This window comes from Geotrypetes seraphini, chromosome 3 (genome assembly GCF_902459505.1).
Source record: "Geotrypetes seraphini chromosome 3, aGeoSer1.1, whole genome shotgun sequence".
NCBI classification, from domain to species: Eukaryota; Metazoa; Chordata; class Amphibia; order Gymnophiona; family Dermophiidae; genus Geotrypetes; species Geotrypetes seraphini.
The window spans coordinates 151464754-151491284 of NC_047086.1; the positions used below are offsets into that span (position 1 = coordinate 151464754).

Consider the following 26531-nt stretch of genomic DNA (forward strand, 5'->3'; position numbering starts at 1 on the left):
AGGTGGTGGATTCAAATTCAAACTGCTCCTTGTGATCCTGGGCAAAAGTCACCTAATCCCATTGCCCCAAGTACATTAGATAGATTGTGAGCCCACTGGGACAGACAGGGAAAAATGCTTGAGTACCTGAATAAATTCAGGTAAACCGTTGTGAGTTCCCCTGGGAGAACAGTATAGAGAATTAAATAAATAAAATAAATAACAACTGATGAACATGGCTGAAAAAATGCCACCAGGAGGGTATAATACAAGCATGGTCTATGTTGAATATTTTTCCAGCTACAGTGAAGCATGTGATTTATTGATGTAATGGATGGTGAACCTTGTTTCTGGTGGTTATTGAAGCCATATTTGTTTGTCTCTAGGCTTTTGGTTTTGGAGTCATGTTCTATCCTGTAACTGGTGTATAGCATGGACTACTTTAATAGTGAGGAACGTTTAGGAAGCTCCTCAAAACACAATTGTTTGTCAATGCTATTTTATAGGGTCTGGTTTGTCCTGTTTAAGGAATTACTGTGCATTTAAATTTTAGATGATTTGTTCCTTTTTTGTGCTGTTTTAGCTAATATGTATGTGCATATTTGTAAACCGCCTAGGAATTAGACAGTATAGAAAATTTTAAAATAGTAAAATAAATAAATTTGAAATCTTGCTTTATTAAAGATTTAAATCCCCATAGGCACAGAATTGAAAGAAAACTTCTTCATTAGAAGAATGAGGCCAATGATAGATATCACCCTATCTTTCCCATTGGGTAAACAACTGCAGATACTGTGCCATCTTTTTGAATGTAAATAGGAACTCCAGCTTTTTGGTAATGGCCCCGTACTTTATGGAACTCTTTAAGATCCTTTGTCTCAAATAAAAGCTTATTATTTTAAAATGCCATTTGATACAACACTTCTATAATTCTTTTAATCTGGTCAATATGGTTCTTCCCTTTCCCTTTTGTTGTTTCCCCCTTTGTTCTTCCCCGTAATATATTGTTTTTTTAAAAAAATAGATTTTATTAATATTATGATATAAATTAACAAACTTACCAACTAACTGAACAAATCATGGTAATATATACATATGATTATATGATTACATATATTACATTACATTAGAGATTTCTATTCCGCCATTGCCTTGCGGTTCAAGGTGGATTACAAAAGAATTACAAAAAACAAACAAACCCATATTACATGAAGAAGATGTCTGGTAATAGAGGAGATAAGGAGTAGATGAGGTTGCTTTGGGGAATCGGAAAGGTATTGGGAAGTGCTATTGGGAATTGGGAAGGAGCTAGCAGTATTAAGTTGTTTGCAGGAATTTCTTGAAGAGTAGAGTCTTTATTTCTTTTCTGAATATTTTGTAGTCTGGGGTCATAATTAGTAGATTGGAGATTTGGTTATTGAGTTTTGCTAAGTAATACTTAGTAGAGTCAGTACACACATCAGTAGGAGAAATATTTATGAACATGAAGGAGCACACTCAACGAGCATCACGTTGACTCAACAAAAAGTTATCATTATATGTATTGAGCAATATATTCTAAATTACTGTATGTCAGTGGTCCGTAATGCAGTAATTTTGGACAGGGCTCCAGATTTTAAGCAATGTGCCAGTGGAATGATATTTTCCTACGATTCCTTCAAATTTGGTAGTGATGCATACAGTGTTCCACCAGACCGTGAATTCTACGTTGGATAAATTCTTCCAGGAATGCAGTATGTTCTTGATAGCCAAAAATAATAATATATTGAGGAGGCGAGCATTTGGTTTTGAGAGAGGTTGCGCGAGGCCCTGTTGACCAAGGGCAATAATTTTAAGATGTAACAGTTCGTGGATCTTCAATATGGATGAGATGGTATGCCAAACCTTATTCCAGTAAACTGTGAGGTGAGTGCATTGAAATATCATGTGGAGTAGCGTTCCCATTGATAACCCACAGGACCAACATAAATTAGAGACTTTGTGTGAGAATTTGCTAAGCTTTTATGGAGTCCAGTGAGCCTGATGTAGGAAGTATAGTGGTACCTCGGAATCTGAACACCCCAGAACTCGAACGACTTAGAATCCAAACTTTTTTTTGTAGTATATTTTGTCTTTGAATCCGAACACCCTGCATATTGTATGTGTGTGTTTGTGCCCCAGAATCTGAATGCTGCTTTGGAATATTTGTTAATATTTTAGCTTAAAATCCAGTGTATTTCCTGTTAAAATTTGAGTTTGTGGGACCCAAGAACGGATTAATCCAGTTTCTATTATTTTCAATGGGAAAAATTGTCTTGGAACTCAAACGGGGTTCTGGAACGGATTAAGTTCGGATTCCACGGTATCACTGTATATTGATTGAAGAACTGAAGCCGATTTAATTGACTTAAAAGCTCTGGACCACACATCTTGCCAAAGCTCAACACCTGCAGTAATGTCTAAGTCAGAATACCAGACACTCATCAATTGTGATATGGACACAGGCTACCCTTGACGAAACAAATCATATCATTTGGAGGCTACTCCTTTGAGAGGAGCAATGACAGTACATTGATGAAGGAGATCAGGTATTGGTTTTAATTTTTTTGTGTCTGAAAGCGCTGTATTAACAACACATTGCTTTAACTCGAGCCATTTTGTCTAGTTGGTTAACTGGTAGGCTAAATATATTGTTAATCTTTCCTTCCCTTTATTAACCTGCCTGTTCCAGTTTTTGTCATGGTTGACTTACCCTGTTTGTCCTTATTGATTTTTCTAAAATATTACCCTTGTTTTTATTATCATAAACCGCTTTGGCTTAACATTATTATTACTTTATTTGATATACTGCAATTATTAACTGTAACTGACTGACAGAGGGTTGTCATATAATGCCAGCAGGAGGGAGGCTTCAAGAGAATGTGACAAAATGATTCTATTAATTGAAGACATGGTTAGCATATGAACAGATGGCCAGTGGACGTGACCGGAGCCAAAACAATTAAGTATGCATGAGATATGCAAAAAGGAGTCTGAGTGACTAGACATGGAAGGAGCAGTTCACAGATTAAGACCTATGACAGCACAGTAAGCAGACACAAATTGGTAGACTGGGTGGACCAACTGCTTACATTATCAGCGTTATTTATATTATAGACAAACTTTTAAAAATACTTTTGTTAGTGATGGATATTGCATTTCTGCTTCCTGGTCTAGGTGGAGGGAAGGAGTGGTTCCTGGTAGAATTGATGACATTTAGGGTTCTTTGTGTTACAACAACCAACACAGTTAGTAGCCCAGTAGAACAGTGGCCTGAGAACCAGAGAAACAGGGTTCAGTCTCCACTGTAGCTCTTTGGGGCTGATTCTGTAAGCGGGGCCTGCCACGTGTCAATTGCAGACAGGCGCTGCTTACAGAATCGCTGCCAGTAAGGACCCAAGGCGCTGGGGTTTTATGGGCCTACATTTCTGGCATCTAGGATCCTTGCAGAATTGTGGCCAATGGCACCTAGTGACACCAAAGTCTGGCATCTCCCCCTAAACACGCCCACTTCCGCGCCATGGACCCAGGTGCCGGACCCAGAATGCCTAATTAAAAAAAAAAAAAAAAAAAAAAATGGAGTTCTTTGGCTCGGTCCAAAACTAGATCACCTACCCACCTCCATCCCACTACCCTCTGGCTCCTCTCTGCAGCTTGAGTTCTCGAGCAAGGTCTTGGGCATCATCATTGATTCCACATTGTCCTTCAATGACCACCTCCAATCTTTGGTAAAAAAAATGCTTTTTCAGCCTTCACATGCTGAGGAAAGTTAGATCCTACTTCCATCAAAAACATTTACCCTCCTTGTCCAATTCATCATCCTCTCCAGATTGGACTATTGCAACTCTATCTACTTAAGCCTAACTAAGAAAAACCTCCACAGACTCCAACGGATTCAGAATGCTGCGGCCAAGCTCATCTTCACTAAAAGTAAATTTGACCATGTCTCCCCGCTCCTGGCCAAGCTCCACTGGCTTCCGATAATCTCCAGGGTCCACTATAAATGCGCCTGTTTAACTTTCAAAATCCTATATGGTATCCTCTCTCCCTTTATCCCTCTTTCTTGGAATTCCTCAAACCCTAATATCACCAGATCCTCCCACAAATTAAAACTATCCTTCCCCTCGCTAAAAGGCATTTCCCACACAGGAAAGCTAGGGACCTCCCTCCACTTCAAAATCACTGAGCTCTGGAACAACCTTACCTCCCCTCTTCGGAACTTGAGCTCTCTCCAAGTTTTCCGCAAACATCTGAAAACCTGGCTTTTCTCAAAAAATGTAAGTCTCCCTCCAACTTAGGAATCAAGGAAACTCTTATATCCTGGCATCCCAAGTCCTGTAAATTTTCTTCACACTTCTTACCTCTAACCCTCTGTTGTAGTTCCTTCCTATTTCTCCTACTGTAAACCGTGTCGAGCTCTACGAACGTGAAGATGATGCGGTATACAAACCTAAGGATTAGATTAGATTAGTTTTTAATGGCACAAGCAACCAATTAAAACACTTAAGTTAGGCACCTAACTTTTTGAAGAATCTAGCCCCTTGTGACCCTGGGCAAGTCACTTAACTCTCTATTGCCCCAGGTAGAAAAACTTAGATTTTGAGGCTACTAGGGACAGAGAAAAGTACCTGTATATAATATGTAAACCACTTGTGCTACAGGAAAGGCAGTTTATTAAATACATCACCCTTATCCTTTGTTTAGGCCTTAAGCATCCTTATCTGGAAAGGCAATGTCCTCATTGATGTCTTCTTAATTCGAAGCCTTGCTTTGTTAAAGATTTCTATTCCAATAGGTACAGAATTAAAATAAATTCTTCTAATTAGAAGAATATGAGTTGCATGTAGTGGTTTGTTTGAGGAAGCCCTGTGAGTTGCTGGTGTGCTGTGTTGAAGCTTCTTTGCTAGTGAGACTTCTGTGTATGAGAGACTCATGGAGGAAGTGGCACTCAGGGCCTGGAAATAGGGTGGGGGAGAGCTTGGACACCTGTGGAATATGGAACTACAGAAGGGCATTCTCCTGCTGATGCAAAAGCTGTGTTGAAGGATCCTGTCTTGGAGGAAGCTTCCAGCTACCATGGAATTTATGTATCAAGATTTATGTAATAACTTACTGAATACTGTAATATTAATTCAAAATGGTTTACAAAATCACATAGTAAATCAAATAGTAAATCCAAATCTCCCAAAAGTCAACATAAACCAACCATCCAAATCAATTACCAGCTGAAAAGAGAGGTGTTTTCAAATTCCCACAAAAATATAATACATTCACTTTGTTTCTTAAGCTCAGTGGTATCTCATTCCATTCTCTTGACCCTGTAACAAAAGCTTTTGAGCGCCGTGATACTATCCTAAGCTTATCCTAGTGTATGGCCGTTTGGTGGAGGATGGGCTGGAGAGGGCTTCAATGGCTGGGAGGGTGTAGATGGGCTGGAGTAAGTCTTAACAGAGATTTCGGCAGTTGGAACCCAAGCACAGTACAGGGTAAAGCTTTGGATTCTTGCCCAGAAATAGCTAAGAAGAAAAAAAAAAAAATTTAAATTGAATCAGGTTGGGCAGACTGGAAGGACCATTCGGGTCTTTATCTGCCGTCATCTACTATGTTACTAGTAACCAGGTCCACAAACAAATTTCCTTGTTGCAATTGCAATGACCAGCTAGGGGTATAAGGTAAAAGGGATCAACACTAGAGAATGACGCCTTCCCTGCGGGATCTATCTTTATCTTCATCCCATCCCCACAGTTCTGTCCCTGCCCTTCCCCAGCCCCACCCCTGCAAGCTCTGTCCTGATCTATACAAGCCCCGTATCATTCTCTAGTCAACATTCAGCCAGCAGCAGTTGGTGTTTTTGGTTTTTTTTTTTGCCGTCCATAGCATTATTTTGGATATTTAGTACTGAGCCATGTTCGGGCACCGGCATAGAATATCTGGCTATACTAGCCAGATAACATATTTCTGCTTAAGTGCGATATTCAGCACTTAACTGATAAGTTAAACCGGATTTCTTTGATACAGTTCCTCATAGGGGGCTGTTGAACAAACTTGAAGGGCTGAAGTTAGGACCCAAAGTGGTGAACTGGGTCAGAAACTGGCTGTCGGACAGACGCCAGAGGGTGGTGGTTAATGGAAGTCGCTCGAAGGAAGGAAAGGTGACTGGTGGAGTCCCTCAGGGTTCGGTGCTGGGGCCAATCCTGTTCAATATGTTTGTGAGTGACATTGCTGAAGGGTTAGAAGGAAAAGTGTGCCTTTTTGCAGATGATACCAAGATTTGTAACAGAGTAGACACCAAAGAGGGAGTGGAAAATATGAAAAAGGATCTGCAAAAGTTAGAGAAATGGTCTAATGCCTGGCAACTAAAATTCAATGCAAAGAAATGCAGAGTAATGCATTTGGGGATTAATAATAGGAAGGAACCGTATATGCTGGGAGGAGAGAAGCTAATATGCATGGACGGGGAGAGGGACCTAGGGGTTATAGTGTCCGAAGATCTAAAGGCGAAAAAACAGTGTGACAAGGCAGTGGCTGCTGCCAGAAGGATTCTGGGCTGTATAAAGAGAGGCGTAGTCAGTAGAAGGAAGAAGGTGTTGATGCCCCTGTACAGGTCATTGGTGAGGCCCCACTTGGAGTATTGTGTTCAGTTTTGGAGACCGTATCTGGCGAAAGACGTAAGAAGACTTGAGGCGGTCCAGAGGAGGGCGACGAAAATGATAGGAGGCTTGCGCCAGAAGACGTATGAGGAGAGACTGGAAGCCCTGAATATGTATACCCTAGAGGAAAGGAGAGACAGGGGAGATATGATTCAGACGTTCAAATACTTAAAGGGTATTAACGTAGAACAAAATCTTTTCCAGAGAAAGGAAAATGGTAAAACCAGAGGACATAATTTGAGGTTGAGGGGTGGTAGATTTAGGGGCAATGTTAGGAAATTCTACTTTACAGAGAGGGTGGTGGATGCCTGGAATGCGCTCCCGAGAGAGGTAGTGGAGAGTAAAACTGTGACTGAGTTCAAAGAAGCGTGGGATGAACACAGAAGATTTAGAATCAGAAAATAATATTAAATATTGAACTAGGCCAGTTACTGGGCAGACTTGCACGGTCTGTGTCTGTGTATGGCCGTTTGGTGGAGGATGGGCAGGGGAGGGCTTCAATGGCTGGGAGGGTGTAGATGGGCTAGAGTAAGTCTTAACAGAGATTTCAGCAGTTGGAACCCAAGCACAGTACCGGGTAAAGCTTTGGATTCTTGCCCAGAAATAGCTAAGAAGAAAAAAAAAAAATAAAAAAATTTAAATTGAATCAGGTTGGGCAGACTGGATGGACCATTTGGGTCTTTATCTGCCGTCATCTACTATGTTACTATGACTATGTTTAGGTGGTCCTATTTATTTGGTTAAGCACTGAGTATCAGCATTTAATCAGATAAGTGCTGACTCCACCCCCCCGGACTGCCCACAAAATAGCCAGTTTCACTTTGAGCACTCAGGCCGAGTCTATAAATGGTGCCTATATCGGTGTGCCTAGCCGATCTAGGCGGCTAACTTAAGTTGCTTAATTGGCGCCGTTAATTGAACAGCACTATTAAAAAGCAATATAAAACAATTAAAAAAATTTAATTAGCTGATAGGCGCTTAACTCAGTTGGCGCCTATCATTTGCCTATCACTTTGAGGTAGGCGTCTACGCCGAGGTGCCTACTAGCAAGTAGGCGTGGTTAAGGGCAGATTTTGGGTATATACCAAGCTCTGCACCCATCCCCCTTCCCTCCCTGCCCTACCAAGCTATGCAGCCAGCTCCTCTCCCTGCCAGGTTCTGCACCCTGTCCCCTCTCCCTGCCAGACTCTGAACCCTGTCCCACCGACCTGCCCTGTACCCAGTCCCCCTGCTGGTGGTCTGGTGGTAGGCCAGGACAGGGTACAGAGCAGGTGTAGTGGCAGGCAGCACCTCCCTCCCCCCGGTACCTTTTTAAAATTCTGGTGGTCTAGTGCTGTATTGGCAGTAACTTTTGTGCTCTTGCCCATCCTTCACTGGACAGCTGCCTCCTCATCTCTTGTGGCCAGCGGCGCACAAGGCAGGAGCGAGCTTTTCACGCTCCTGCCTGGCCCCGCGCCACTTCCTGAATGGCTGCTGTCAGTTCTCGCGAGTCTGATTCTACAAATGGTGCCTAGCGGATGATTGACAATTGTGCTCAATGGCACCTAGCAGTTAGGTGTTGTTTATAGAATCAGGGCCTCACTGGATATATTCAGTGACGCTATCTAGTTACATGTTGCTAAATATACCCTGCTAGCCACGGACAACCAATGTAAACAGCCAAGAGTCTCTCTTGGCCATTTACATAAGAACATAAGAAGTGCCTCTGCTGGGTCAGACCAGGGGTCCATTGTGCCCAGCAGTCCGCTCTCGCGGCGACCCAACATTGACCCCCAAAGTCTTTTCCTCATCAAGCACTTTAAAAACCAAAACTAGTAAATAAGCATCTTTCTTGGATTGGCAGACAGTAAAACAATTGCAATCGAAGATGAGCCCTCTCCCACCTATACCTCTTCTCTAGGTTGCAACATTTTGAACAGTTTTACGGGGTTTTTTTTGTGTTTTTTTTTTTTTTTTAAATGAATCCCCTCAGCAATCATTCTGAAAAACTTGTGATGTGAGAACTGAGTAACTGTGGTGAAAAAAGCTTTTGAGATATCTCAGAGGCACTCTCTCTGTGGTCTTTTTTCTTAATAATGATCTGTCTCTTAAGTATACGTTACCAAAGTCAAGCTCATTCTTTCCTGCTTCCTCTCCCACATGGAGAACTACAGCAGTGAGATGAGGTTTTGAGTGAGAGGCCTGTGGCTGTCAGGCTGCTGAGGTCCATCTCCTGTGCAGGTTTCAGGTTTCTGGGACTGCGTTGAGACTGGCTGGATGCCAGTGCAAGGCGCCCCGGCTGGGATTTCTCTGCTATTATGTGACACATCCCAGGCTGCATGATGTCAGAGGGTTTCATTTATTTTCAGCTGGGCAAAGGAACATCTTCATTTAGTAATAAAATAAAGTCAGCAGAATTTAAAAAAAACCAACCCAGCTGTTTCTCTTTTTGTTATGGCACATAGTAAGAAATACCACAGAAGTAACTGTCCTTGTAATTCATATTATTCAGAAATACATCCAGATGTCAGCTATTTTATTGTGTTTGTTTATTTTTTTAATGCAGATTTGTTACAATTAAACCAAGCTCAAGTTTATTTTGGTTATTTCTTGTTCATTTCATTTTCATTCATTAAGAGTGTAAAATGTTATTATTTATTTGCATTTATTAACTGCCGTTATGAAGAGATTCACCCAAGGTGGTGTATAACAAGTACAATTCAATATAAAACTTACAATTTTGTTAACAGTAGTTAAAAAATAAATAAATAAATAAAATACACACACACACATACTATGAGGGAGGTATGTGCAAACATTGCAATTATCATAAAGTTTCTTGCGTTACTTTTTTGTGCCAAGAATCAGGCCCAATGCAGAAAATATAACGATGTGCATTGCATGCAAATGTATCTAAAGCAGCTCGTGTCCATGCCTGTGATTAACACAGCTTATGAAAGAACTTTGCCTACTGTGCTTCTGCAGGATACTGAGCTAATTTGTTCCTCAGGCCCAGATGGTGAACTTCAGAGTTGGGAGGGGAGAGAAACAGGGAGATTGTAATTGGGGGGGGGGGGGGGGAGGGACAGGGCTAAAGCACAGCCGATTAGACACATATCTGTGTTGCATATAAGTGATAAGCATTGGCGTCAGGGCCGGATTTTCCTTTAGGCTAACTAGGCTTCAGATCAAGATCAAGAGGGGCCTACATTCAAATTGTTAGCAAAATTAAAATTACACTATTCTAAAAACAGTGAACACTAAAACACTGAACCAAAAATAAGGAGAAATTCTACACATATGACTAATAAACAAACATAAAAATGTATTGGTTAAGATCAACGCGTTCGGCTCATTGGGTCTGTTTGTTTGTATATACAGTGGTACCTTGGATTACGAGCATAATCCGTTCCAGGAGCATGCTCGTAATCCAAAATGCTCGTATATCAAAGCAAGTTTCCCCATAGGAAGTAAGGGAAACTTGCTTTGATAAGTTCCCCCCCCCACCTTCCCCCCCCCCGAGGCCAGCAGCGCACATGCTCAAGGCCCGGCACAGGAAGCAGATTTTCGGGCACCGGCACCAACGCACAGGACATGCTGGTGCCGATGCGAAGGCTACACTGGAAGTAAGAAGAGGGTTTGGGTGGGTTGGGGGATCTCAGGTTGCAGCGGGGGGGGGGGGAGTGCCCGATGGCAGTGGGGGGGGGGTGCTGGATCGCGGGGGGGGGAAGGTGCCGGTTCGCGGGGGGGGGGGGGTGCTCGTACAGCGAGGCAAGCTCGGTTTACGAGGCACCAAGTTTGCGAATGTTTTGTTCGTCTTGTATAACACTCGCAAACCGGTGCACTCATAAACTGAGGTACCACTGTACTAGATTGCACCAAAGTATAGTTCATACGTTCACTGATTGCTATGGCAAATATTGACGTGCCTTATGCTACTAAGCTCTGGTTTGTTCTTGCATAAATAAAGTGCAGATTGGTGTAGATTGGAACAGACAAACGAACAGACCTATTGATATCCCGACGTTCGGTTATATTCGTGTTACTTCGATAATATGAAACACGTGTTAATGTTATTAGAAAAGATTCTTATTTTAGGATTGCGTACACGATCATTTGAGTTCAGTAGGTTCAATACTTTAGTGAAGTGTTTATAGACTATTGAAAAATTTTTTGGTGACAATATCTTCATTTCGCGGAATTCTAAGTAAGTTCTTAACATATGTTTTAATTTGCATATTTTAAAATGTATACTACGTGCTTTATTTTATATTTTCATGATTATATCATAAATAATAAAATCCTAGAGCGCGCATGCGCTGTTGAAATATCGTGAGTCCTGGTGGCGTGAGGTGTGCTTCTGTGTCACTCTTCACGGTGCCTGTGCCAGCGACTCATCAAAATTCAGCCGGGGGTGGGGAATCCGAATTGCATACGTGCCCCAGCTCCGGATCGGATCCCGCTGCTCCTCTCTCTCCCCCCCCACCCCTTTCCCGGCTCCGGAGGGGAATCGGTCTCAGCCCCGGGTGGGGGCGCGCGCCGGTTCCCGGTCCGATCCTGCCTCCGGTTCAGGTTTTAGGCGCTCTCCGGTTACCTCGGTTCTGCTTCGGGATCGGAACCGGCTCCGGCCGCAACGGGGCGCCGACTTGGCTTCTCCCTTTCTTTTTTCTTGCCCTGGGAGGAGGATCGGGGAGGGAAAGACGTCAGTCCATAAACAGCTGGGCAAAGCCCCGCCCCGCGGGGAGAGAGGCAAAACGTGGATCGTGTCACATTTTTTATAAAGGTTAGTACCAATAACAACATGTTTCATTTAACATATTGATATATATCGCAGTAATGATGTATTTTATTATCTCTCATGTAATTTACAAACTTAAAAATGGGAGGTGAAAGGGCCTCCTAAGTGGAATAGCCTAGGGCCTCTTTTCATCTAAATCCGGCCCTGCTTGTGGTGGTGAACAACTAGAGGTATGGGGGAAAGGAAGGTGGAGCATGGGAAGAGGCAGAGGGGGCAGAGACTGCCCCCCTCGCGCCCCCCCCCTTTACTACGCCACTGGTAATAAGGAGTCTGGAGGACTTCTTGGTAGCCCCTATTTTTTTACACTGTCCTGGAATTGTGCACTGTCGCAACTGGGGATGTAAATTTTTTTCCTGGCCGTGATGACATGCTTGAAATTTCCACCGATACATGCTAATCAGTTTGATCATTTCCACCTGGTAAAACAGTGTCGGAATCCATTGCTTCTTAGCAGCTTGATAAATAGGTCCCAGTTAGTAAGAAAACGTTGTGCAACTCAAGGAAGTCTAATTCAGTTTGGACAAGAAATCTTACTGGAATATTGGGCCTGATATTCATCTGACAGCGCTTGGCATTTTGCGGACCGCCACGAGTGTTAAACCTGGAAATTCAGTGCTGGCCATGTTCAGGCACTGGCATTTCATTTCCAGATTATAAACTAAATTTGGGGGGAGGATAGGGGGGGAAGATCAATAGGGAAAAGGGAAGGGGGTAGGAATTAGGGGGAGGGTATTGAGAGATGTAATGGGTATTTTGGAAATATATTTTGAAGAAATGAAAGATATTTGATGGAAATTAATATGATGAATTTTAATTTAATGACTTTTATTGTATTATATTATTTTATATTTACTGATTTCTTCAATAAAAATGTTATAAATAAAAAGAATAAGGGGGGAAGGGATCAAGGGGGTGTAAAAAGGAATGGATTAGGTCATATGGAAATATTATTATTGTGAATCTAATTGTAATGAATATCTTTGTATTATATTATTGTGTATTTATTTGATTCCTTCAGTAAAATGTTATAAATGTTAATTTCCAGATTTGTGGGGATGGCTAATGCATAGCTGGGTAAGTAAGAGATAGTCAGCACTTAACTGGCTTTGGATTACCACATAAAGATAAGACTAACTTTTATGCGGTCCTTCTTGTGCCAGCTGGTTAAGTGCTGAATAGCCACACTTCTGTTTTGCTGGACCTAACTTGTGGAATAAGCTGCCAATTGAATTGCAATCAATGGAAAGTTACTGGGGTTTTCGTAAGCTATTGAAAATGTGGCTTTTTACTGAAAACTTTTTTGTATTGTGGAATGAACACTATAACATAGATAGTAAGGAAAGTCAGAATGCTATGGGTAATAGCTATTTCTTGAGGTCTTTTATATACGCCGTCTTTTACTAAGCCACAGTAGAGGTTTCTACTGCTGCCTGGGGCGCTAAATTCTCCGATGCTGCTCCGACGCTCATAGGAATTCTATGAGCATTAGAGCATTTAGCGCTCTGAGCTGCGGTAGAAACCTCCACCACAGCTTAGTTAAAGAAGGCAATAGTTAATGAGTGGATTTGATAATGAGGGTTACAATTAGATGGTTATTATATTGGGATGGGTTCTATGGATATGATGGTATAATTAGCATAATAATAATTGTCGTGCAATGAGATATTTTTAAGTTTGTGACCTTATAATGAGCTGTTTTTAGAATTGTAAACCGCTATAGCACTTTGGTTTTTAGCAATATATTAAGTATTAAAATCAAATCAAGAGCTCTTGGAATGCCCCCAAAATAGCTGGTTTTGAGTTCAGTTCTAACTGGTTCAGTGCCCCTGAAACTTAGCCCTGAACAGGCCATTTGATTGCCATGAGCCACTTCTGGCCAATTAAATCAGTTTGAATATTGCCGTATTTGTTTCTTGTATTATTCTTTGTGGATCTATTTTGATGGCATCTATAGCCTGTCCACTCCTGTTCTGTTAGAGTTTTATTTTTAAAGAATTCTGCTATAAAGGTTGTCAGTGGCTGTCCGGGTGTCATTATTTCTACTGAATGACTCAGATACTCTCTTCCGGTGACTATCCAGTGTGGAGGCAAAGCGAACAATGAAGTCGGCTTGCTTTGTTCAGAGGACTGAGTCAGTGTTGCTCTTTTATCATTTAAGTTTGTGTGCGGCGAGAGCTGTTTGTTGGATGAAATATCAAGTCCGTATGTGCTCAGCCATGCATCCAGCACGCTAAGCTGATCTGTCATTGCTGTCCTCTTGCACCATCATCTGGTTCTGTTCATTTACTGCAAGAGAGGAATGGTACCTGCTCAGACACAGCAGGCTATATGTGTACAGCAGATTTCAGTGGGGCTCTCAGATTGTCTATCGAAGGAGCCGGTTTTATTTGCAGAGAGTAAAGAGTATGTGAAGGGAGAGGGAATGCTTGAGCAATGAGCCTTTCTTTCTAGAAAAAGCTTCTAGTACTTGAGCAGAGCACATATTTTAGGTCTAAGCACTGTTAGTGTCCTGAGGGTGGGGAGAGGACATTTGGCATCATAGTGTCAAGAGTAACTGCTACAGGAAGGTGCTGTGAGACCCTGTTCACCCAGTCACAGCTGGGAAAGGACTTTAGTGCATTAGGACATCTGTAATATACAAGTTTATTTAAAATTTGTTATTCCACTTATTCAGGCTTCTAGGCAGAGCACAATAGTGTTAAAACAATGAGTGTTAAAACAGTATCTACCTTCTTACTAAATACCTCATAAGCATTTCATGTCTCTATACTCTGTAATTTGTTGTTCCAAGAAGCTTAAGTGGGTGGGAGGCAGCCATCTTTGTTCCAACTGAATTTTCCCTGATTCTGGCTTTGTGTACCAGAGATAATATATGATTTACCAGTAGGGAACATGCATATCAGTGATCCAGTGTTGGGTCAACTGCTTTCAGACGCATTGGCTGTGAGATAGATCCAGTCCTAAATCTGTACTTTCCAAATAATGGGTTCTCCTTCTGCTGGGCCCTGAATGTTTGATGTACTACTGCAGTTAGTCATTATTGTTGATAGGGCATGCAGCAATGAGCAATAGGAGCCCTCTAATGTTTTCCACACCATATGTAGTGTATGACCTGTGAGAATTTTGTTGATTCTCTATGTAAATATCAGAGGGGTATGGGGCAAGAGACATAACCTTACTCCCCACTGTCCACCAACCCAGCCAGCAGATTAACCGTTTCCCTTAACTTTATCCATGACGTCTTGTTTGTGTGTCTTGTCAGTTTAGATTGTAAGCTCTTTCGAGCTGGGACTTTTTTCTTTGTGACTCTGTACAGCGCTGTGTACATCTGATAGCGCTATAGAAATAATTAATCATAGTAGTATTAGTAGTAAGAGGAATGTTTTGTCAGTGATCATACAAAGAACTGAAGTGGCAGCACCCTGAATTTTCAGTGGTTCTAATTTTATTTTTTTGTTCGCTTCAGACCTGCTCAAGTGTTGGGACATTTCTGGCGCTTGTGCTGTCCTATCTAGAGTTTTCAGACCAGTGCCTGCTCTTGGAGGCTGAAGGTAGCCCGCAACTGCCGCTGTGCAGAGACAGAATGTATTAGTCCAATGTTTTATTGGGCCAGCAGAAATCAAGGAAAAGAAAAAAAAAGTCCATAGAGATGCTATTGTGCATAGACATTTGGGTGTGTCTGCAGCGGTAAAAGAGAAAATCAATGCACATATGCTCCAAAAAGCACTTGTTTCTTGATATTAATGTTTGGTGTCACCGAGAATAATGGAAGAAAAGTGTGAGCTTAGAGATGAGTTTTCTTTATAAAAACAGGCCCAGTTCCACTGTATTTGGGAGTAAGGTGGTGAGAAAATAAAACTAAAAATTATGGATTTCTTGATTCAGCAACTTAAAATAAATAATAACCTATGCAAGGGAAACTCTAGTCCATAGGAAGACCAAACACTACAGTGACAAGGTAACCTGGTAATGAGCATGCACTACTGGTCTATCGGGAAGACACATTTGGGTATCATGGTAGAGTTACCATATGGCTCCAGATAAAAGAGGACGGATTGAGACATCCGGGTTTTATTTCCACTGAAAGCAATGCAAGTAGAGAATGACACAGTGACAAATTTGTCCCCGCAGGAACTCAATTTCCCTGTCCCATCCCCGTGAGTTTTGTCGCTGTCTCGTTCCTGTAAGCTCTGCCTTAACCGCACAAGCCTCAAACACTTATGATTTTAAAGTGTTTGAGGCTTGTGCAGACTAGGCCGGAGCTTGCAGGGACATGAAAAGAACTCATGGGAACGGGACAGGAAAATGAGTCCCAGCGGGGATGGGGAAAAATCTGTCCCTGTGTCATTCTCTAAATGCAAGTAAGGAGGATAGATTGAAACAACTGGGTTTTAGAGCAATGGAAGTAAAACCCGGATGTCTCAATCCATCCTCCTTTTTCTGGAGCCATATGGTAACCCTAAATTATAAGAAAAAACGGCTAAAGGAATCCTATTGCCCACCATGAGCATTTTCTCTCACATCAAGCAGCTCTATGGGGTAAAGACCTAGAACAACTCCTATTGCCCACCACTTATGAGGTATTCAGGAAACGCCTCAAAACTCACCTATTCCTGAAATACCTAGACAGCTGACCCACTTCTCTTTCCCCTCCCTAACGGTGTTCCTGCCCTTTCTCCCTAGTGTTCCCACATCCCTTAAGCTAATTCAACTTGTACGTCAACTCAACTTGTACTTCACTAATCTTTTGTAAACCGCATAGAACTTAACGGTACTGCGGTATATAAACTGTTATTATTATTATTATTACTAATGCAGTGTGTTCTCTTCATACATGTTCATGCTGATAAGAACACAGGTGAAGCGAGGATGGGTGAGAGAAGGGGCTGGGGGGTTTTGGATTTTTGTTTCAGTTTTGAAACCTGTGTGCTCATCTGGCCAGAAAGGCAGAGAATCAAGGATGGAAGGCGACAAACTGCCTTGGGAAAGGAGAGAGATTCTGCAAGGAGATAAATGTCTATGACTGACAGCAGGGAGACTGTGCTTGGCTGGAAAAGTATAGGCAGGGAGCTAAAGAACAGCCTGATAGGTGATTGGTCTTTTCTGCCAACTCTTATTAGGTACAGACTAAGTCCAAATATATATGGGGAAAACCAAAAAACTGTACTCTACTAAGAAGAGTGATTAAAGGGAAACATACAGAAAAAGAAATCACTCAATAGGTATAATAGTGAAATTAATACTTCTAGAACACACACTTAGAATTCAAAAACATGCTCCGAGACACAAAGGCAACAACATGGAGTCACAGCCCCAAGAGAAAATTGCCTCGCCACCCAATCATTGCATATTGTAAATTCCAGTGGAAAACAAAATTATTGGCTGCAAAACTAGCATAGAAAAAGTTCTTATATACTTTGAACAGCCACAAGCAATCACTTAGCTTGATCAAAGGTTCCGACGGGGCCCGTTTCGATCCTGCGTCAGGGAACCAAATGGAGCACTCAGCAAAACTCTCAAAAAGTGGTGGTGTCTCAAAAATTCAAGTTTCATTCATATATTCGAGCCTCCTCCACTGATTTTGTTGCCTTCGTGTCTCTGAGCATATTTTTGAATTCTAAGTGTGTGTTCTTGAAGTATTAATTTCACTGTTACACCTATTGAGTGATTTTTTTGACTTCTGTAACTCTATTAGGTAGTCTGAAATTTCTAATGTTAGCTTCATTAATTGGCATGGAGGAATCCAGTGCCAATATATTACAAAGAAGAACTAGGGATGTGGTTGGGGGCAAGCGAGAGCTGTTGTCTAATAGAAGGGTTTGTTTTCTTATATAGCTGTTCTCTGTATGCTAAGAACTAATTGTATGAAAGAGAGTGGGCTGTGAAACCCTGAGTGACTGTTGCTTCATTTCTCTGGAAAACAGAAAAAAGAGTGGGGAAGAGACACAGTCGACCAACCTCAAGGACAATCAATTTATTAGAAATATATAAATAGCTAAAACATATACAAGAAATGATGCAAGCTTAACAGAGAGTCTTCCAATCCTTTTTGTACTAGACCCCAACATGGTCCGTGTTTCGGCTTGAAAAGCCTTTCTCAGGGGTGTATGAATAAAATCTATAAAAACAAAACAACAAAGAAATGTATCTGCATATACATATCAATAAAAATGAATTAAGTGAAAAAGGATGATCAATAATAACCATACATAATAATGAATTAAGTAAAAATGTCACCAGTGGGGTTGCGTTTTCACTTCTCTGGGCCATGCTAAATGCAGAACCCAACACACAAAAGAAAGCTGACGAAATCTCCATCTCTCTGTTGTACCCATTGTGTTGCAGAAGTTGTGATTTCAGGCTTAGCTGCTCGTATTTCTAGTGGGTTATGTTTAGGAGTCTTTGAGGGGTGGGTTGAACCAAATGAAGTGTTTCCACTAGTGGCAGCTAGTGGCCAGTCGTTGGTAGCAGTGAAGAAATCTGGGAGGGGGGGTTCTATGGTGCAATTTGTTAGTCACTGGAGGTCACTGCAGTGTTTGTTCTTTATATGGGAAGCAATGTGGGAGAAACCGGGGATGAGAGACTTTCCATTATTAGTTTTAAGATATGACGAGTGGAAGAAATTATCTGTTTATTTCCCATGTAGGGAGAAGAATAAATCTCCTTCTGCCGTGAAATATTTTGCTGATGACTTGGCAGGGTGCCGTGTAAGAAAGAGACAGTTCTCTGTGCCACTTTTTATGTGCTCGGTAGTAGAAAATGCTCCTAGCCACTGGTCCAGACCTTAAAAACATTCTCAACAGCTTCACTGCCATTTTAAATGAATTAGTTGGTTCCCAGTGTTTAATTTCAGAACTTTGGGAGTGTTATGAGATTTGAGGGTCCCTCTCCTGCCAGCCTCGTACTCTCTACTAAGGCGTGAAACATATGGAGCCTCTATTAATACGATGCACCTTTCTCTTTCCTCAGATCATTCCACTTCTAGTGGCACCTCCTCTTTCATGCCAAGCCACTTGCCGCTCTCCATCCCCAATGCCCTTGTGATGCCGTCCACCTCCAGCCCTACGCTTTCCAGGTATAGAGAAGTGGAGAAGCCCGAGGGCCCCAGGTGGAACCCACATCACCTCCCACCTGGAGAGAACAGGAGCCCCCGCTCAATAGACAGCTCTCTGGACCTGAGAGACATCAGGCCCATGAGGAAATGGTCATCGCTGTCCAAGCTGAGCGCGGCGGATGCCTGCAGCCTGGATGGAAGATTTGAAAAGGGGGAATCCAGGCAGAGCTTAGAAGGCCTGGGGAGAGACATTACAGGGTTAAAGCCGACAAGAGGAAATGGACCTCTCTATGTGCATCCTAACTTGGAGCTGCTACAGATGGAAAGCAGAGAACTGTTAAGAAATCAGCCCTCTAGCCTGGAATGTAAATACAAGTTGGAGAGGTGTGCTAAAGAAGACTTTGGTATCTCATCTTCCTCCTGCAGGAGGCGTGCCTTGGACATGACATATAGTGCCTTGCCAGAAAGCAAAACAGCCGCAGTCGCCCCTGAGGCTCATGGACAGAGATATGCTCCTTACGGGTCACAGGCAATGACTGGCCCCCTCCAGCCCTCAGTGAGGACTCAGATGTGGTTAACAGAACAACTGCACACAAATTCTTTGGATCGGAGGCTCAATGAGGAGGCTTGTAACTTGGTGAACTGTAAACAACAACAACAACAACATCTAGAACAGCTCGGAGGACCGGAGCAGCCACAGGTAAGACCAAATATTAGCCTTTGCTGCCATCTTGTGGATGTTCAGCTAGTTACAGGAAAACACAGAGAGCAACGTAAAGGCAGAGAGGGATTGAAGTACCCGTCTAGTACTTTCTGTTTTACCCTAACCTGCAATATTGCACACTAATACCTGATCTCTTGTTTTATGTTCACTTTGCTAGTCTGAAAAACTATGTGCATCGTTTATGTAAGCTGTTTTCTTTGAAATCTCACTCTGGTTTTGCTTATCAATCTTTCTGTGGCTGCGATCCCTATTTGCACAGCCACAAAAAGTACTTGAACTCTAGCAGCATGGGCCCCATTTAAAGGTCTTGATATACAGTTTGGGAGGTTCGGTTCTGAGGAGTAGCTTAATGGAAAGTTGTGACCCAGAACAGCTAGGATTCAAATTCAGCTTCTCCCACTGATATTCTGTGTGAGCTTGGGCAGGACCCTCTATTGCCTCAGATCCAAACTAATGAATGTAACTTGTCATGAGCTTGGATTTGGAAAAGATGAGCAATGAATCCAAATTCACATGCTCTTCTGGGCAATTTTTGTTCTACAACCTTTAAATGCTCTGCATGTACCCTGCATTCATTGTGTTTGATGGCATCAACAAATAACATGAACAAGTGTTGTCTTCAGGAGGCTCAGGAGCAAATGGGTAGCACAGAGAACCAGATATTTGTGCATTTCATTTGTAAACATACAATTTTGTCAGAGTTGTTGCTTGTACCAGTGTGACCTGACGTGGAGGGAGCAGTGATCCTGATGGTTTCATTTGCAAGTCATTGTCTCCAAGATCCTATCGACCTCTGCATCTCCTGTCATCCTAACTGTTCCTAACAAGAAAGTACTTGCCCCCCTATCCTATCCCATAACCATGGTGTTAATTGCACATATACGTAAAGTCCTGTCAAATTATGTTGTTTTAAGATATTTTTTAGAGAGAACTCTTGCTTTCCAGGCAGCTAAATTGAATACCTGGTTTGGCAAAATTATGCCAAAAGTTCCATCTTACTATAATTTTAGAAAATTACTAAAAACACAACTATTTGATAAATTTGTAACTTAAGTATTCTAATGTTAATGCTTTTAATCTATAGGCATTATGTATCTTCTAGAAATAGCTTTTCTTGTATTGTAAATTGGCTGGATGTTTAGCCTTATCTTGTTGTGAACCACCTAGAACCTTTTTTCTGGTTTGGCGGTATACAAGAAATAAATTATTATTATTATTATAGCAGGATATCTCCTAGCCATCTTTCTTTAAGCAAGGCAAACGCAATAAAAAGGATGCACTTTTACTGGGTCAGACAGAAGAAACCTTATCACCAAATTTTTTATTTGCAGCTACAGGACTTTTTATTCACCATTGCAAAATTGCTCATCACAAGGGCTGGAAAGGGGGAGTAATTAACTTGTGCTGCAATGCTTGCTTGCCCTAGACCTTGTTTAGCACTCTTGTCATTGCCCCAGCTCTTGAACCTCTTCCTAGCACGACAGTTTCTTTTTAAAGCAAAGGTGAGAAATGTGCTGAGTAGTGGCATAGTAAGGAGGGGGAAGGGAGGGGGCAATCCGCCCCGTACTCCATCTTGGTTAGGGCACAGGCACCCGTTCTCCTCTCCGCCCCTCCTGCTTCTTCCCCGCCCCTCACTGCCATGCATGTATGCCTCTTCCCTTCCTCCGTGCCTCTGTAACGTTCCTGGCGACGCTTCTTCTGACGTCACTTCCTGGGCCTGCACCTAGGAAGTGATGTCAGAAGAAGAGCCGACGCTGACACGACAGCAGGTTGGGGGTTGCTACTCGCGCCAGGAATGTTACAGAGGTACAGGGGAAAGGAAGCGGTGTGGGCACAGCAGGAGGGGAAGGGGCTCCATCACCCTGGGTGCCTTTCTCCCTCGCTACTCCACCGGTTCTGGGCACTGTTCCCTCTAAGCCAGGGGTGTCAAAGTCCCTCCTCGAGGGCCGCAATCCAGTCGGGTTTTCAGGATTTCCACAATGACTATGCATGAGATCTATTAACATACAATGAAAGCAGTGCATGCAAATAGATCTCATGCATAGTCATTGGGGAAATCCTGACTGGATTGCGGCCCTCGAGGAGGGACTTTGACACCCCTGCTCTAAGCTGAGTGAGAGTCCTCCATCTATAGTCATGCCAATGGGGGAGTGCTGTTTCACTGTCACATTTCCAATAGTGAGGAATAGTTAAGTTCTGCAGGACTCTAGGGAATCTGCCTGTCCCTAGAGATTAAAAACATATTGAAGAGCCACCCCCTACTAGTAGCAGTGCATGCGGAAGACATCTGCTCAACTTAGAGTGAATAGTGGTGATGGGGTATTTTTGGGGCCTTTCTGTTTCCTGCTGTTCCATTCGGGCTTTTAGTTTAATTGAAACTAAGGCCAGGATCTGGTGCTAGGCAGATCTGGCCTAACCAATTGTGGGGCCCTTTGTGTAAGGGCAACCAGACGTCTCCGAAAACCTGGACATGTCCTCTTTATAGAGGACTGTCCGAGTGCCCAGATGGAATTCCAAAACCTGGCAGTTTGGGTTTTGGAAGTCCCCGATCTCGGAGTTGCATCTGGAGGCCCCCTACACATGCGCGGACATTAACAGGATGACACGCATGCACATGATTTCATTGTGTTGCTGTCCTCGCATGCATAGAGGTGACTCCGAGCTTGGGGAAGGAGACCGGAGATTCATATGGGGGCTGGGCTAGGGGTGGAATAGGGCGGAGCTTGGGGCAGAATAGGGTGGTGCTGGAAGCAGGACAGGTTGGGGCCAGGTGTCCTCTTTTTAAAGAGCAAATCTGGCAGTCCTACCGTTATTGACCAGTTTGAGGCTCCACTTCTGGCAGTCTAGTGTGTCCTCCTGTGTCCACTTTCCCTCTACCTTAAGACATGAGTTTCTCCGTAGACGGCTCAGAGCACTGACAGTAATTCACATAGAATGTCTTCTTCTGCTGTTTGTTGCATCCTGCCCCATACTGATTGAACCCAAGAACAAACTCTTGGGGGGTCACACTGCACAAAGACCTCAACTACCATGACCAAATATGTGCAGTAACCCAATGTTGTTTCTACAAACTTAGATTAATACGCTCAATAACGTCCCTTCTTAACCCCTCCTCTATCTGGATTCTTACCATGTTTCCCCCATTATAGGACCTCCTCCTTTAGTAAGACACCCCCCTTTTTTCCCCCACCTGGGAAATATAAGGCCCCCCCCCCGAAAATAAGGCACTATTTGGCAAGCATGTCTTGGCGATCCAGAGTACTGGTACAGTACCTTATGCGTGGTCACCCAACTTCCTGCTTCTGCTGTCCAGGAAAACAAGCCCAGGAACAGCCTCTGTACACCGAGGCCCTGATTCTCCAAAAGTGCGTCCCGATTTTAGGCAGCTGTAGACGTCCTACAGCTGTCTAATCAGCCAATCGGGATGCACGTTTTTATAAAAAAAAATGCTCCCCAGGCAGGCCGCCCGGGAGAGGCGTCCTATACTAAACGCCGATTCTGTAACCGGCGTCTTTAGAGAATCGGGTTAAATTAGACGCGGCCGCTATACTTATGGCAGCAAGGGATCTCCCTGCTGCAATATGTATAGCGGCCGCGATTGTTGTGGCCGCCTGTCCCATCACCGACAGGAGAATGCCTAACTCCTCCTGTCGGAACCCCGAGCCCCCTCCCCCCCAAACTCGTAATCGCCGACAGGAGGATGCCCAACTCCTCCTGTCGGAACCCCGGACCCCCCTCCCCCCCAAACTCGTAATCGCCGACAGGAGGATGCCCAACTCCTCCTGTCGGAACCCCGGAACCCCCTCCACCCCCAAACTCGTAATCGCCGACAGGAGGATGCCCAACTCCTCCTGTCGGAACCCCGGAACCCCCTCCCCCTCAAACTCGTAATCGCCGACAGGAGGATGCCCAACTCCTCCTGCCGGAAAGCCCAACGACCCCCCGCCCCAACTAATCTCCCTCCCCCAACTAACCTTTCAATGTTGGTCAGCTGGACGGGTCTTGCTGCCGTTCAGCCGACGGGTCTGCCTCGTGGAAATGAGACGGCACGGCCCTTCCCGGCCCATCTCCGCTAAATCTAAGGCCTGATTGGCCCAGGCTGTAGAAGCCTGGACCAATCAGGCCTTAGGCATAGCGGGTCCGCCCATCCCCACTAATCCTAAGGCCTGATTGGCCAAGGTGCCTAGCCTGGGCCAATCAGGCCTTAGATTTAGCGGGGATGGGCCGGGAAGGGGCGTGCCGTCTCATTTCCATGAGGCAGACCCGTCGGCTGGACGGCAGCAAGACCCATCCAGCTGACCAACATTGAAAGGTTAGTTGGGGGAGGGAGTTTAGTTGGGGCGGGGGGGTCGTTAGGCTTTCCGGCAGGAGGAGTTGGGCATCCTCCTGTCGGCGATTACGAGTTTGGGGGGGAGGGGGTTCCGGGGTTCCGACAGGAGGAGTTGGGCATCCTCCTGTCGGCGATTACGAGTTTGGGGGGGAGGGGGTTCCGGGGTTCTGACAGGAGGAGTTGGGCATCCTCCTGTCGGCGATTATGAGTTTGGGGGGGGAGGGGGGTCCGGGGTTCCGACAGGAGGAGTTGGGCATCCTCCTGTCGGCGATTACGAGTTTGGGGGGGAGGGGGCTCGGGGTTCCAACAGGAGGAGTTAGGCATTCTCCTGTCGGTGATGGGACAGGCGGCCGCAACAACCGCGGCCGCTATACATATTGCAGCAGGGAGATCCCTTGCTGCCATAAGTATAGCGGCCGCGTCTAATTTAACCCGATTCTCTAAAGATGCCGGTTACAGAATCGGCGTTTAGTATAGGACGCCTCTCCCGGGTGGCCTGCCTGGGGAGCATTTTTTTAAAAAAAACGTGCATCCCGATTGGCTGATTAGACAGCTTTAGGACGTCTATAGCTGCCTAAAATCGGGACGCACTTTTGGAGAATCAGGGCCTTAAATGTTTTTCTGGTTTGTGATACAGTTTTTTCTGGTTTGTGATACAGCTTTTCTGGTTTGTGATGACCTGTACCATATACAGGTAATAAATGTCTTTTTTTCAGCAGTAAATGTGTACTGTATTCTTCTTCATGGAAAAATAAGACATCCCCCTGAAAATAAGACCTTGTGCATATTTTGGAGTTTTTAAAAATATAAGACAGTGTCATATATTCGGGGAAACAGGGTATTCATTCATTCGTCATTTCCCACATGGACTGTTGTAACTCTTTATATCACGGTCTACCACAAAAAGAAACTCGCAGATTACAACTCATCCAAACGCACAGCTACAGAGACAAGAAGACTTCATTTAAGGAATGAAAAAGGTCAAAAACGGACTAAAACTGGAAAAAGCACAAACAACATCAAAGCAGGTGCCATAAGGCGGTAGGTAAGAGGGGCCAAAAGAGACTACGAGATAAAAAGAGCCAAGGAGGCAAAAAACTTCAAGCCGTTCTTTCGATATATTAATGGGAAACAACCTGAGAAGGAAAGGTGGGGCAGTTGGATGACCATGGAATAAAGGGAGTGCTAAAGGAGGACAAAGCCATCGCCGACAAACTGAACACATTTGTCTGTATTTACCGAAGAGGATATACACAACATACTGGAAGCCGACAGGCTATACGCAGGAAACAAAGACGGGAAACTGACAGGGTTGACGGTCAGTCTAGAAGAGGTATGCAGGCAGATTGATAGGCTTAAAAATGATAAATCCCTGGGACCAGATGGCATCCATCCGAGGGTAATCAAAGAACTGAAAGGGGCTATAGCTGAACTGCTTCAACTAATAGCCAATCTGTCGATCAAATCAGGAAGGATTCTGGAAGACTGGAAAGTGGCGAATGATCTTCAAGAAAGGTTCGAGGGGAGATCCGGGAAACTACAGGCTGGTGAGTCTGACCTCGGTACCGGGAAAGATGGTAGAGGCACTGATAAAGGACCACATCATTGATCACCTTGACGGACACAATCTGATGAGGACCAGCCTGCAGGGCTTCAGCAAAGGAAGATCTTGCTTGATGAACTTGCTGCACTTCGAGGGAGTAAACAGGCAGATAGACAAGGGCATATTTGATTTTCAGAAGGCGTTCGACAAGATTCCGCATGAACGACTACTTTGAAAAATTGCGAGCCATGGAGTCAAGGGTGAAATTCTCACGTGGATTAAAAACTGACTGGCGGATAGAAAACAGAGAGTGGGGGGTAAATGGACAATACTCGGATTTGAAAAGCGTCACGAGTGGAGTGCCGCAGGGTTCAGTGCTTGGACCCGTGCTCTTCAACATATTTATAAACGACCTGGAAATTGGTACGACTAGTGAGATGATTAAATTTGCAAACAATATGAAGTTATTCAGAGTAGTGAAGATGCAGGAGGATTGCAAAGACCTGCAATGGGCCATAAGCATGCTTGAGAAATGGGCCGCGACATGGCAAATGAGGTTTAACGTGGATAAGTATAAGGTGATGCATGTCGGTAACAAAAATCTTATACACGAATACAGGATGTCCAGTGCAGTACTTGAAGAGACCCCCAGGAACCAGTTTTGGGAATACTGGTCGACAAGTCAATGAAGCTGTCCGCGCAATGTGCGGCGGTGGCAAAAAGGGCTAACAGAATGCTAAGGAAGATTAAGAAGGGGATCACAAACAGATCGGAGAAGGTTATCATGCCGCTGTACAGGACTCAGGAAAGTTTAGAAGATGGCTGGAGAGGGAGGAGGGAAGGGAGAGAGAGAACTGCCACACCATGGGGTGGGGTGGGGGTTGGTGGTACAGTTAACTCAAGATTAATTTTTTTAATTGTGAGATTCATCACAATTAAAAATTTTAATCATCCAGCAACCCTAGTTTTTTGAGAAGCGTATTTAATTGGTATGGTTGCAGTTTTCAAATGGATGTCTGCAGGTTTATTACATTACATTAGGGATTTCTATTCCGCCATTACCTTGCGGTTCAAGGCGGCTTACAAAAGATTAATAAAATGGGGGTTACAATGGGAGAACTATTGATTAACTAGAGAGGTAAGTAGTAGATCTTTTAAGATTTCTCGGGTTGTTAAGGGTAAGTCGGCTTACAAAATAATTAAAAGGGGGTAACAATGGAAGCACAATAGTTGTTACTATTGAAGTAAAGAGTGGATCAATCTGGAGAAAAAAAAATCTGTTTGAGAATTGCTCCCTTGTGCCATGTGGCGCTGCGAACAGAGTTAGTTGAAGCCCTGGAAAGTGCTTGCAGAGATTTCAGTTTTTACTCCGTGAACTTGCACCTGAAAATTAAGCAGGCTAGAGAATCTCTATGGCACCCATCTGCCATGCTGACTTCAAAAGGAAGCTGCAAGT

The 26531-nt window shown here is 43.7% G+C and overlaps 1 protein-coding gene across 4 annotated transcripts in view; it reads left to right on the forward strand.

Annotated features, from left to right (window-relative positions):
- The window catches only part of CEP85L (centrosomal protein 85 like), a 351200-nt gene that overhangs the window by 94233 nt on the left and 230436 nt on the right, over window positions 1–26531 (forward strand). For all 4 annotated transcript variants that reach the window (XM_033935503.1, XM_033935506.1, XM_033935507.1 and 1 more), the window contains exon 3: window positions 18394–19178. In XM_033935503.1, coding sequence (XP_033791394.1) covers window positions 18394–19178 — 785 coding nt within the window. The remainder of the gene's footprint in view (window positions 1–18393; window positions 19179–26531) is intronic.